Here is a 14,261-nt window from a genome sequence, read left to right on the forward strand (position 1 = left end):
TTGTTAGGACACATCATCTAGGATAAATGAATAGTTAATTTATCAAATAAATGAACAGTTAATTTAGTTGTGGAGGTAAATATGGATAGTAAAAATAGTAATGGGAGATCAATGCTTGGTTACCCTAAAAATATTTAAGCAGCTGTTAGTTGCAATAACAACACACGGATGAAGAGGTTTCCAGAAGATAAGTAGTATGGGCAGTTTCATCTTCTGGCTGAAGACAACAACAGTCACAAAAGAACTGCAATTATTCCTCTCCTTCCTCAGTTATAAGAGCATGACTTCTTCTGGACTTGTATACAGTATCTATTCACACTTTTGTCATTTCATGTACATTCCCAGCTTGGATCGAGACATTCATTTACACTTTGTTAGGTGTGTAATATGTACTCAGCTGATATCTTCATTTTTGTATGAATAAAGGAATACAACATAGATGTGCAATTCATACTAACATAATCCAGACATGCCCAGAACTGAAACATAAGAGAAATGTTAGTGTACTACTGTGTAGTATTTATAGAAATTTGAATGTATTAAAAAATAAATAACCGGAAGACTGTACAGAAACATTGAAAAATTTCTTTGTAGCCTGATTATGTGGAAAAAGTGAATGTCAAACTTCATTCTTACATATGACCGTCACATAACATTTGAATGGATTTCATACTTGAAAACTCATAGAGGTTCATATGCTTCAATTTTCACAAAAAGTACTAGATGTGACAGCATTTAAAACTATTCACTACAGGATTTTACTTACCAAAAATTTCAGTGTATCTGGAGGCCTGAAATGTTTCAGATTGCAAATGCATTACAGTTTTTGTACTCTGAAAATGTTAAGAGTCTGCTGTTACTATGATGGTCAACAAACTGTGAATGGACTTTAACACAGCTTTAGAAAGCAGTAGAATGCTTCCTGATTTACGCATGAGAATATTTGTTGTACCTACCTGAATAAAACTGGAAATGTTTGAGAATGGACACAGCTTACATTTTATTACATTTTCAAAAGTTTTTACAAATGAAGGTGAATTACTGGCACAATGTTGAACAGAAAAGACAATTTTTGCATCATGCAACATCTGTAAATATCTCCACTCTTAGGACAATTCTTAGTAAACTTGTAAACATAGTTCACAATTAACAAAGCAGTTAATAATTTATCATTTTCCTGTAACAATCAACCACAAATAAAATAAAAACCAAATTTGTGAGGCAACTCATGAAGACTGGTTCTATTGTTGTCACTTCATAATAAAGAAAAAATAAATGGAAAATATGGAAAAATTGTAGCTTATTTCAATTTCCGGAAGACAAACAGCTGATGTTTTATCCATAGAGCTTAAGAATATATTTAACAACAATATATCTTCATCTCTTATTGCTAATGACATATATATCCTGTTACTGCTGAGTTTTAAAATTTTGAGTATACTACATAACAGATATGCCTCATAGTAGTCAGAATTATGCATTACTTTCATTGCATAAAAGATAATTATTAGTGTAGTTATTTGGGATTTTCTCATAATATTTCACGTGCACAGAGTGAAAACAGTTTTCAGGCCCTCCAATGGCTTCTGAAGCCGAGATTACATCTGTAGCACCACTTTTTGTGGCTTATAATCCACTCAGTACGTTTCAAGAACCAGTCTGAGACAGACAGTAAACATTAATGAAGGTGACAGGTATTATCTTTTGCAGCATAATTCCAGGTTTAAATTAGTTACAATGTGGAAAAATGCTGAACAGCAGGGGAGTTATCTGAGGTAAGCATTTAGCAGAATATTTTTTCTTACATTGTAAACCATGGTTTCTCTGTCATTCATACAAATTTTATACTTGTCTTAATCTACATTCACTGAAATATTTATTCCTCTTTCTTCCTTTTTAAAACAATGAAGGATGATAGAAAAATATCACAGATCCATTAAATATCTTTATGGGTGGGGAAGTTCATCAAATACATTCACAAATATTCAGGAACACCAAACAGACACAGTTCATTTTTAGCACTGTACCATTTATATACAAACAGTCATTCATTCAAGTGTCAAACTTCGAAATAGTCTTTTGTGGGTAGCACTGTGGTTAAGTGGACACAGACCTCATCTAAGGCTGTAAAGAAGAGTCAGTTATCCCCAAAGAAATTATAATTTCTTTTCATTTCCTAAACAAAGTTCCAAAATTGAGTAAAAGCAATGTTAATAAGGGAAGTTCACTCTATTTACCTCTGATCTGAACAAAACATTTCTTTTTTTCAATTTGACACTGTCAGTTAGCATCATTAAAGGAACATACGTCATTCTTTGCCACTGTAAGTCAGATATCTGCTTCTTGTCAGACAGCAACAGTAATTTATTACTCTTGCAACTCCTATGTCTACAGTGTGTTACATTCACAGCACACATATATTCTACTTTCTTCCACACAAACACTAGCTGTTATACAGTGGATGATGTTAGCAGACATGCTGGAAAGGTAACATCCCACAAGACCTTCCTTTGGGGAACTTTTTACAGTGGCTAAGAGATAAGTAAAGTTCACTGACGATAAACTTTTGGATGTCATGTTCTCCAACAAGATACACATTAAGAAACACCGTTATTGTCCGTACTCACTAATCATTTTCTAGAAAGCCTAAATCAGTTTGTGTCCAGGACCCAAGTGCTAACTACCACAGTAAGTTACCCATCAGTCAGTGTACTGACATATCAGCAAACAAACACCATTTGAGCGTACAATGTCCACAGCTCAGAGCACTTGCAGCCGCTGGTCCAACTTGCCACCAACAGCCGTCAGTTTAGGAAGAGCTGCGAGCTCGCGTGAATACTGTGCACGGTCTCCGGGGCCATCGAACCACGCTTCTGAGGTGGCCAAGAATGAGGCGCTCGCTGAGCTGATGGGAGCCGCATTCTCGAGCCATGTGCCTCACTTAGCGCTGCCACGTTACCTTATCAGTGAACCGTGATAGATCTCGTTTGGATGTGCGTTTTGGTTGCTTTCATTCTGTCGCGCCAGGCATTGCTGCAAAACAAATATTCTTATTACCCATATATCATATGGAACAGAGAATTAGTGGTATGTATTATCTAAAACAATATTATTTGTTAATATATCTGAATAGTAGTCTAATGTTTCATACGCTGATTCTCCCTTAAGGCGAGTTTCATCTTCGGTTATATTTTAAACCAACAGGTGGGCCGATGAGTGCTAAACTTCATTCACTGACATCTATTGTGATAACCTAATAACGGTAGGCGCCATTAGTGGGAAGTTAAACAGAAAATTCATATCTTTTTCATTTGGGCAGATGCATGTTTATCATATTTCTGCCGTGGGGATCAAATATTAAAATGTGCGTGAAATCTTATGGGACTTAACTGCTAAGGTCATCAGATCCTAAGCTTACACACTATTTAAATTATACTAAGGATAAACACACACACCCATGCCCGAGGGAGGACTCGATCCTCCGCCGGGATGGGAATCAATAACGCAACTTTGGTGTACTTTTGGATATCATACAGCCTAACAAGATACACATTACGACTAGACAGGTTGTATCGAAGGTACAGTTAACTCTTCTTTATACGACCGGTTCATCTACAAACCAACGCTACATTACGTTTCTAATGTTAGTCCATATTTATCTTTCATATGAATGCCTGCAACGGGAAGTGAGAGAGGGCGAAAAGTGATGTAACAAAGTAGTGAGATTTCTCTTTTAGGAAGGGTTGGGGTGCGAACATAGTGGGAGAGAGGGGGGGAGAGAGAGAGAGAGAGAGAGAGAGAGAGAGAGAGAGAGAGAACGAACAAGAAAAGAAGTGGAACATTGTAATGCTCTGTGTTCAGTTTCTTGCACTCTTTCTGACTGCTATCACCAAGAAGCGGTTTAGTGATAGAAAATAGTCTAATGACATTTTCAGTAATAAATTTTCTAACGAGGAAATATAAAAAGTCGCATAGCAAATAAATCAGTCTGCCATCAGTGCTGTACCAAAGAGAGCAGCCAATAACATCAATGAATTGAAGTCTTCTTCTGGATGTAATAACTTCAGTCTTTTAACACTGAAGAAACTGCACAGCGAAATGATAGCTTGACCTATTAAGTTCTTTGGTGACGTAAGCATTTTTGTAAATGTATATAGTGACCAGCTGCGTACGTAACCATCGCCTTCTCGAAGCACTATGTTGAAGCGGCCGAACGTGCCACCTGCCTTCTGGTTCGATTCCTCACACAACGTAGTCGTAATTGAAAAATATCTTGGCAAAGAACAGGCATACCATAAACCAGCTCTCCTGGAAACCATTGCGGTTTCATTAAAATTTTTACAACTAATGCTATCTTAAATGCCTGTTAACTCGCTGAAAAATATCGAAGAAACAGCACACTATCCCCAATTGAATTCCTAGATATGGAGAAAGTCTTTGAATATGTTGTAGTCTGGTTACTCTCTCTCTGGCCGCAGCACATCACCTCCTCAACATGACAAACAATCAGTATAGGAACATAAAAAAAATTGCATTAAGTGACTGCAGATAAATATCGAGCATGTTCCCAATGACAGCTGAAACTATCAAGGGACAGTGTAGTTGATCATTTTTGGCGCTGACACCATCACACGAGAACTGCAACAGAACACATCTCTATCTCGCTCAATGCTGATGTGTCATGGTCGTTGCTGTCACAAGAGATAGTAAATAGTAACTATTGGAGGTGTAGTATGAACACCTAAGTCAATTTGGACGGTATGTCACAAAAGTCTCTTTGGGAAAAAAGACTACTTAAGAAACGTTCCGATCGAAAACTGTTCTGAGGGATGTAGAAGCCTAAAATACCTTATGTCCCATTTATAAAACGTTGTCGCATCAGTAGAGATCAACGAACTAGAATCGAAAACCATGGCTGCAAAGGCGACAGCTCACCATGCTGTTATCTGACAAACAAACAACAGTGTACTTGAAGGGTATGATATACTAGATAAACACCCACTCACTAGCTCTGTGTTGAAGTGATTGGTAGCATTAGGAGTCAAAATTTAAAAACGTCCATGCGGATGAGCCTTCAGATCATTACAGTACTTGCCTAGTGAATGTGTCACTGGACAGATAAAAGAGGAAAGGCGGCTTCGCCAGTAGGGACACGTGCTGAGAGTCATAACCCCATGCGAACAAAAACATGTAAAACTTACTCAAATGGCAGGCGTATATGTAGACAACCTAAGAAGCTACAGAAACATACAGATAAGCCGAAATAATGTGAACGTCCGCTTAGTAGCATGTTGCTCCACTCTTAGAGCTCAATCAGTTAGCGGTTCTTTGTGGCATCCATGCTATAAGTCTAGAGGTATTTCACAACAGATGTCTAAGCACAGGTTACGTAATTCCCGTAAATTACGGGCCGGTGCATTGCGGGTACAGAGGTGGCACCTGATGGCGTCTCAGATGAGTTCGATCAGGTCCAGAGCAAGCAAATCTGATGGCAACGCCTCGATATGGGTTCACTGTCTTCCTTCTGAAACAACTGTAGCTCGGTTCTGGGCTTCTGAGAAGGACAGTTATCCTGATAGAACATGCCATCGCAGCATGGAAGATATGAAGGGATGCAGGTGGTTCGCAATAATGCTCACTTGGTCCACAGATGTCATGGTCTTTTAGATACTACCACATGTCCCATGGAATAACAGCCCAAATTGGCCAGTGTGCACTACGCGGTGCATTTTTGGAGCAGCCGCTAACCTGCATGATGGAGTATCTGGATGCCACAATGTAACTGGTACAGCAAGAAATAGGATTCATTCTACCATGTGACCATGTTTCCATTGATTCATCGTCCAATCTCCATAATCCCGTGGGAAAACGTACGGGTCGTCTACTGAGAAGCCAACAATGTGAGCTGGACGCTTCACCCACCACCCGTAAGTGCTGACGACAATACCACGCGAACAGCTGACCATTTTCGTAGTTTACAAGCTGCTCGTCCCCAAGCTCCGCACCATAACAGTCTGCCCTTTGCCAAAGCCGCTTATGTCAGTGGATTTCTTCATTTGCCACCCGTATCGTCGCCACATTTATCCCATAATTTGCTCTGCACTGCTTATCTACTTTCCTTAGTGGGTCACCCGCTCGCAGTGTCTGCAGGTTGCATTCATCATTGCGGTGGGCAGTCTTCATAGCGTTCTGAGTAACCAGTGCAAGTTGTCAACAGCAAGACAAACTATAACCTCCGCGTAGAAGACGTAACAGATCGGGAAAAATAGTGTTTAAAGATCTGTTGAAAGGAATTCTCCGCAGATGGGAATGTTTTAGAGTGGAGAATTCGAGATAGTTAAGTGACAGCGAAAGTGCTTCCGTTGCAGAATACCGTTTTGAAGCAAATCGTAGAGCCAGGACCACGCACGCCCACTACGAATACTGGCGTGTCAGCCAAAATATAAGGCGGAGTAATCACTGAACTCATGTAAATGTTATATTACAATATTAAATTATGCAAGGTAGATATCAATCTGAAGTTTTATATGACCGCAACAGTACTTTAGTGCCCAGGGTCCTTACAGAGATTGTGAAGAAGCCTTGCTCCAACCTATGAGTCTTCGAGACACGGAACGTCTACAGTGGAATTACTTCTAAATCACCGTTCCCTCATAGGTGGAATTCACATTTAAAGTTATACAGGAATGGTGAAGTGTTGAGTTACGCCTGTTAGAGGAACAACTAACTTTAATATCAAAAAACAGTCTTGATCACAAATTATTTATTCCGGTGGCCGGTTTCGACCACTACTGTGGTCATCTTCAATGAGTAAGAACCTCCTTCGTGGTCGAAGCCGGTCAACGGAATAAATAATTTGTGATCAAGACTGTTTTTGATAGTAAATATTTGTAACAACATTGATCACTGTTCACTCCCACAATGTATTCAGATTTGAAAGGAAAGTGCCAGAGAGGTTGCAAACTATGGTAAATGTAAAATGCTGGGAACGTGAGACAGACTTCGTGTAACGATCCTTTGGCTTCCTGCGACACCCCATTTGCCTTTTAGAGTGGCGACCGTTGTTTTTTTCTTCTTTTTTTTTGTCTCATTGTAGAAGACAGAAGTTAGATTTGGACTGTTTCTCTGACTGTTAAGATATATAAGAGGCACTGAAATTAAAACAGGGCAGATGGAAAAAAGTACGTCAACCGTTTGTTATTTTAAAACTATTACACTTGTATCGCATTGTGAGACAAGGCGGTCAATGTTTTCATGGAAAAGTTTTGCTGTTGCCCAGTGAACGGTGACTGAACGCAGGCGTGCACCTATTCGTCCGAAGCAAAACGAAGATCACAAATAGCTTTCTTCGGGGCTCCGAAAGTATGAGAATCACGTGGGGAGAGATTAGAATTATGAGGACGCGGGCTCACACATTGCCAAGTTTGTTTCGCTTCCACTGCAAAAGTTTCATTGTGAAACTTTCACACATCGTTCACAGAGTTCCAATCTCTCCCATTGAGTTTGCCATATTTTTGGAGCCCTGAAGAAATACATTCATGGGCGTCGGTATGCTTCGGATTAAGGGGTGCATACCTGTGTACAGTCAGGTACCTCAAACGTTTTCCATAAAGTCAGTGACCTTCTGGTCTCACAGCTGTATAAATGTATTGACAGTTACGCAGTTTACTTCTGAAACAATAGAGTTTACCTAATTCTTCTTTTTCTGTTTCGTTTTCATTTGACCGTCCCTTATATCTGTGATAGCTTCGGTGACCCGACTGGCTCGATACAGATTTGTAACACCTAGCCCACAGTTAATTTAAACGCCTTTGCAGTTGTTAACACAGCACAGTGTGAGCCTTATCGAGGAAGCGACAGTAAATGCTCACCGCCTGCTTGCGCTCCCAGGACTTCATGGCGGTCTTGTACTTCTCGAACTCGTGGCACCAGTCGGAGTAGATCTTCTGGTAGTCGTGCGACTTGCCGGGCGGCGAGCAGCGGTGGGTGTCGACGGTGACGTTGTAGGAGCAGAGCAGCGCGCCGCCCAGCCAGCAGTCGTAGCGGCCGGCGTCCGCCTCCGTCACCGCGATGATCACCAAACCGTGCTCCGACGTCTCGATGTACTTCTCGGGCTTACTGCACCACAAGAACACGACAGTTACACGGGAGCAATTATTGGTATTCCCTCCAACACTCCCTCTAAAAATGGAGGGAGGCTCACTGGTGGAGAACGTCTCATCGGCGTCAGGATCTACAATTAGATTTTCAACAATCGGAGCAAATTATGGGAAAGGATTCCTGGAAGAATAAACAATACATGAAATTTAATGAACACGTATTGATAAATTCACGATTTCAATAATAAATAACACTTTATCCGTACAATGTAGACTCCGTTACTATGGACACTTGGCATATTGTGGCATGGGTCACTATCATGTAGCGACCGCATGACATCTACATCTACATTTAAGCTCAGCAGGCCACCCAACGGTGTGTGGCGGAGGGCACTTTACGTGCCACTGCATTACCTCCCTTTCCTGTTCCAGTCGCGTATGGTTCGCGGGAAGAACGACTGCCGCAAAGCCTCCGTGCGCGCTCGAATCTCTCTAATTTTACAATCGTGATCTCCTCGGGAGGTATAAGTAGGGGGAAGCAATATATTCGATACCTCACCCAGAAACGCACCCTCTCGAAACCTGGCGTGCAAGCTACACCCCGATGCAGAGCGCCTCTCTCGCAGAGTCTGCCACTTCAGTTTGCTAAACATCTCCGTAACGCTATCACGGTTACCAAATAACCATGTTTCGAAACGCGCCGCTCTTCTTTGGATCTTCTCTACCTCCTCCGTCAACCCGGTCTGGTACGGATCCCACACTGATGAGCAATACTCAAGTATAGGTCGAGCGAGTGTTTCGTAAGCCACCTCCTTTGTTTTTTAACTATATTTTCTAAGGACTCTCCCAATGAACCTCAATCTGGCACCCGCCTTACCAACAATTAATTTTATATGATCATTCCACTTCAAATCGTTCTGTACGCATACTCCTAGATATTTTACAGAAGTAACTGCTACCAGTGTTTGTTCCGCTATCATATAATCATTCAATAAACGATCCTTCTTTCTATGTATTCGCAATACATTACATTTGTCTGTGTTAAGGGTCAGTTGCCACTCCCTGCACCAAGTGCCTATCCGCTGCAGATCTTCCTGCATTTCGCTGCAATTTTCTAATGCTGCAACTTCTCTGTATACTACAGCATTATCCGCGAAAAGCCGCTTGGAACTTTCGACACTATCTACTAGGTCATTTATATATATATTGTGAAAAGCAATGGTCCCATAACACTCCCCTGTGGGACGCCAGAGGTCACTTTAACGTCTGTAGACGTCTCTCCATTGAGAACAACATGCTGTGTTCTGTTTGCCAAAACTCTTCAATCCAGCCACACAGCTGGTCTGATATTCCGTAGGCTCTTACTTTTTTTTATCAGGGTCCTTTCGTATTGCTACATACTTCTTCCAAAAGAGGAGGCATCTTGTGCTGATCATCTCTCCAGAGGTGGGGAAGTACTGTGATTCCTGAAAGACTAACGAACTCAAATGCATACCGCTGCCGTCATGAAGAACAGCATAGCCCTTTGTCAATGAACGGAATGGTGTCAAGCACTGGGTGTTACGTGACGTAAAAGGAACTACAAGGCAACCATGTATTTCCATACATAAGTTCATAAGACTGTATTTCATCTGTCTTCTGTGAGGGATCGCCTTCCACAGTTTGTTTGTAATGTTGAGAATCTCTGGTGACACCTGTTGTAAAACGGGTATCGGTACTTTCACTGCTTTGTGCACTGCCCGACAAAAGTGAGGCGTTCAGAAGACATGGTCGTATGAAACTTCCTGGCAGATTAAAAATGTGTGCCGGACCGAGACTAGAACTCGGGACCTTTGCATTACGTGGGCAAGTGCTCTAACATCTGAGCTACCCAAGCACGACTCACGCTCCGTCCTCAGATGGTAGAGCACTTGTCCGCGAAAGGCAAAGGTCCCGAGTTCGAGCCTCGGTCCGGCACACAGTTTTAATCTGTCAGGAAGCTTCATATCAGCGCACACTCCGCTGCAGAATGAAAATTTCGTTCTGGAAACATTCCCCAGACTGTGGCTAAACCATGTCTCAGCAATATCCTTTCTTTCAGGAGTGCTACACTCCTGGAAATGGAAAAAAGAACACATTGACACCGGTGTGTCAGACCCACCATACTTGCTCCGGACACTGCGAGAGGGCTGAACAAGCAATGATCACACGCACGGCACAGCGGACACACCAGGAACCGCGGTGTTGGCCGTCGAATGGCGCTAGCTGCGCAGCATTTGTGCACCGCCGCCGTCAGTGTCAGCCAGTTTGCCGTGGCATACGGAGCTCCATCGCAGTCTTTAACACTGGTAGCATGCCGCGACAGCGTGGACGTGAACTGTATGTGAAGTTGACGGACTTCGAGCGAGGGCGTATAGTGGGCATGCGGGAGGCCGGGTGGACGTACCGCCGAATTGCTCAACACGTGGGGCGTGAGGTCTCCACAGTACATCGATACTGTCGCCAGTGGTCGGCGGAAGGTGCACGTGCCCGTCGACCTGGGACCGGACCGCAGCGACGCACGGATGCACGCCAAGACTGTAGGATCCTACGCAGTGCCGTAGGGGACCGCACCGCCACTTCCCAGCAAATTAGGGACACTGTTGCTCCTGGGGTATCGGCGAGGACCACTCGCAACCGTCTCCATGATGCTGGGCTACGGTCCCGCACACCGTTAGGCCGTCTTCCGCTCACGCCCCAACATCGTGCAGCCCGCCTCCAGTAGTGCCGCGACAGGCGTGAATGGAGGGACGAATGGAGACGTGTCGTCTTCAGCGATGAGAGTCGCTTCTGCCTTGGTGCCAATGATGGTCGTATGCGTGTTTGGCGCCGTGCAGGTGAGCGCCACAATCAGGACTGCATACGACCGAGGCACACAGGGTCAACACCCGGCATCATGGTGTGGGGAGCGATCTCCTACACTGGCCGTACACCTCTGGTGATCGTCGAGGGGACACTGAATAGTGCACGGTACATCCAAACCGTCATCGAACCCATCGTTCTACCATTCCAAGACCGGCAAGGGAACTTGCTGTTCCAACAGAACAATGCATGTCCGCATGTATCCTGTGCCAGCCAACGTGCTCTAGAAGGTGTAAGTCAACTACCCTGGCCAGCAAGATATCCGGATCTGTCCCCCATTGAGCATGTTGGGGACTGGATGAAGCGTCGTCTCACGCGGTCTGCACGTCCAGCACGAACGCTGGTCCAACTGAGGCGCCAGGTGGAAATGGCATGGCAAGCCGTTCCACAGGACTACATCCAGCATCTCTACGATCGTCTCCATGGGAGAATAGCAGCCTGCATTGCTGCGAAAGGTGGATATACACTGAACTAGTGCCGACATTGTGCACGCTCTATTGCCTGTATCTATGTGCCTGTGGTTCTGTCAGTGTGATCATGTGATGTATCTGACCCCAGGAATGTGTCAATAAAGTTTCCCCTTCCTGGGACAATGAATTCACGGTGTTCTTATTTCAATTTCCAGGAGTGTAGTTATGCATGGTTCGCAGGAAAGATTCTGTAAATTTTGGTAAGATACGAGATGCTGGCAGAAGTAAAGCTGTGAGGAAGGGGCGTGAGTCGTGCTTGGGTAGCACAGATGGTAGAGCACTTGCCCGCGAAAGGCAAGATCCTGAGTTCGAGTCTCGGTCCGGCACACAGTTTTAATCTGCCAGGAAGTTTCATATCAGCGCACACTCTGCTGCAGAGTGAAAGCCTCATTCTGGACATGATCGTATGTCAGTGCACATACACATCGCAGGCAGTTATGTGAACTATTACGGCTATAATTATCTGTGACAGGTAGAACCAGCACGAGAGTAACTAGTTCGTGTTTAGAGTTGTTGCCGGGTCTGTTAACGTGTACATGGGGGCTGTACAGCGTCGTATGTTGAGTGATCACTATGATGTAAAGTGGGATGCGTCATATTCCTGTAAGTGTTATCAGCATCTGACTGAGTTTGAAAGCGGCGTCATTGTGGGTTTCCATTTCGCAGTCTGGTCAAATCGTGGAATATCCAATTTGTGATGGATTCGGATATGACAGCGATCCGATTTTGGACAGCATGGGAACGGGAGGAAAGATTTATACGTTGTCAAGGTCCTGGTCGACACTTGTGCCGCACGGTGGAGTATCGTCATATTGCGCAGCAAGCACATCGTAAACCCTTCACACCTGCGACTGCCGTACGAGATGAAGTAACGGACTCCCTGTATCATCCTTTGTCATCCCGCAGCGTTGATGGAATGCTAGCAGTAGTTGGATTAGAGCAGTGCCGTCCAATGCGTCGGCCGTCGTTAGCACCACAGCACGAACGGCTTCGTCTGGAATGCTGCCGTGAACAGGATGCATGGACTGCCGATGAACTATTCCACATTGTGTTCAACTGAATCGCGGTTCTGCATTACCCTTGATTACTATCGTCGCCAAGTATCACAGGGACCAGAGGAGATTTTCGATTCTTTCAGTGTTTTCAAGACGCACAGCGGTGTTACCCTAATGGCATAGTATACGGAGACATCGGTTATGACTCTAGGCCACAGCCGATAGCGACACAGCCGCACGTCACACCCTGCTTCCAGATGTGTTAGCTCTCTTGCGACATTATCGTGGTGCCATTTTTTAACAGAATAACTCTCGTCCACGTACAGCAAGTGTCTTTATCAACAGTCTGTGTGATGTTGATGTTTTCCCATGGCCAGCAAGATCCCCACGTTCGTTCCCGATGCAACACGCCTGGGAACATCTCGCACTTCAACTCCGCCCGAGTATCAGTATCCAGGTTCAAATGGCTCTGAGCACTATGGGACTTAACAACTGAGGTCATCAGTCCCCTAGAGCTTAGAACTACTTAAACCTAACTAACCTAAGGACATCACACACATCCATGCCCGAGGCAGGATTCAAACCTGCGACCGTAGCGGTCGCGCGGTTCCAAACTGTAGCGCCTAGAACCGCTCGGCCACTCCGGCCGGCTCAGTATCCAGGATATCAAGCACCAGCTACAACTGTTGTTCGACAACTCGCCAGAGGAGAGGGTACACCCGCTTCATGACCCGCTCTCCAATCAAATCAGTGCATGCATCCAGGTACTTCCTACTGATAAGAGGGCTCATATAATATTTCATGGATAACCATCCCTGGAAATTATTAAATAGGTTTTTGTGAGACATAAGTCGTCTTTGTAAATTTGACTCGACTTTTTAATCACTGCGATAACAGCGCTTCCCTGCTCAAGCCATGATATTTCATTCAGTTTCCTCCTCCCAATCGGCGTACTTGAGTATTTTTGTTAAGCGGTGTATTACATTACCTACAGCGCTATTCGTGGATATGATGTCAGGGGTATGACAGCTTGTATCGACTTGTGGTAGTAACAATGAATAACAGCCTGTTGTCTCATGGTCAGTATTGAGGAGAGCAGAACAACTTTAACAGCTCCGTTCTCGTTCCAATATTCTTCAACTGACACGCCTGTGACGTAACTCACTACATTTTAGATAAAGTTTCCTAGGCAGCTGCTCAAACTAACTGACTATAGGTAAGTGAACTATCCTGTAGAATTGTCTAGGAAACTTAGTTCTCATTACAGCAAGTGAAGATTGTGACCAAATCTATCTAAGACAGTAAATTCCTCTTGAGCATTATAACAGCATGGCAACTGTTTAATGGGAACTTTTCTCAGTTAAAGGTGAATAATTTTGAATTGTCCTCTAACCTTCGAAAAGCAACAAACTGCGCGAGTTGATCTGTATTCTAATTTTTTTGTTAGCCACGGATAAGCAAAATAAACAATAACACGATTTTTCCCACGATGACATACGACAGGAGTATTGACGCCAGACGCCACAAGCACCTCAGACATAACACAATTTCTGGAAGCATGACGTCATAGTGTAGTAGGTCGACCAGTAGCAGAACAATCATACTATTTGTAAGGTATTACAAGCAGTCATTTGCTCCAGAAGAAGAAGGATGAGGTTATCGTCGAAAGCTCGCGTTTTTACTGTAAGTTGGTCACGCAAGGAAACCCAGAAAAATTTTCACAATGAGCTGCTTATATGCCAGTGCATGAACTATTGTTAGTCTGTATTTACGACCCAAATATGATTCATTCAAATCTGAAGAATATTCATATAATA

At 43.6% G+C, this 14,261-nt stretch overlaps 1 protein-coding gene across 4 annotated transcripts in view; it reads right to left on the bottom strand.

The window, feature by feature from the left end:
• Positions 1-975: 975 nt before the first annotated feature.
• LOC126281600 (semaphorin-2A-like) overlaps positions 976-14,261 on the bottom strand; it is a 944,484-nt gene continuing 931,198 nt past the window's right edge. For all 4 annotated transcript variants that reach the window (XM_049980701.1, XM_049980702.1, XM_049980703.1 and 1 more), the window contains 2 exons: positions 7,872-8,118; positions 976-3,033 (listed from right to left, as the gene is read on the bottom strand). In XM_049980701.1, the coding sequence (XP_049836658.1) occupies positions 2,956-3,033; positions 7,872-8,118 (325 nt within the window). In that variant the 3' untranslated portion in view covers positions 976-2,955. The remainder of the gene's footprint in view (positions 3,034-7,871; positions 8,119-14,261) is intronic.

The sequence above is a fragment of the Schistocerca gregaria genome, chromosome 7 (genome assembly GCF_023897955.1).
Source record: "Schistocerca gregaria isolate iqSchGreg1 chromosome 7, iqSchGreg1.2, whole genome shotgun sequence".
Taxonomy (NCBI): domain Eukaryota; kingdom Metazoa; phylum Arthropoda; class Insecta; order Orthoptera; family Acrididae; genus Schistocerca; species Schistocerca gregaria.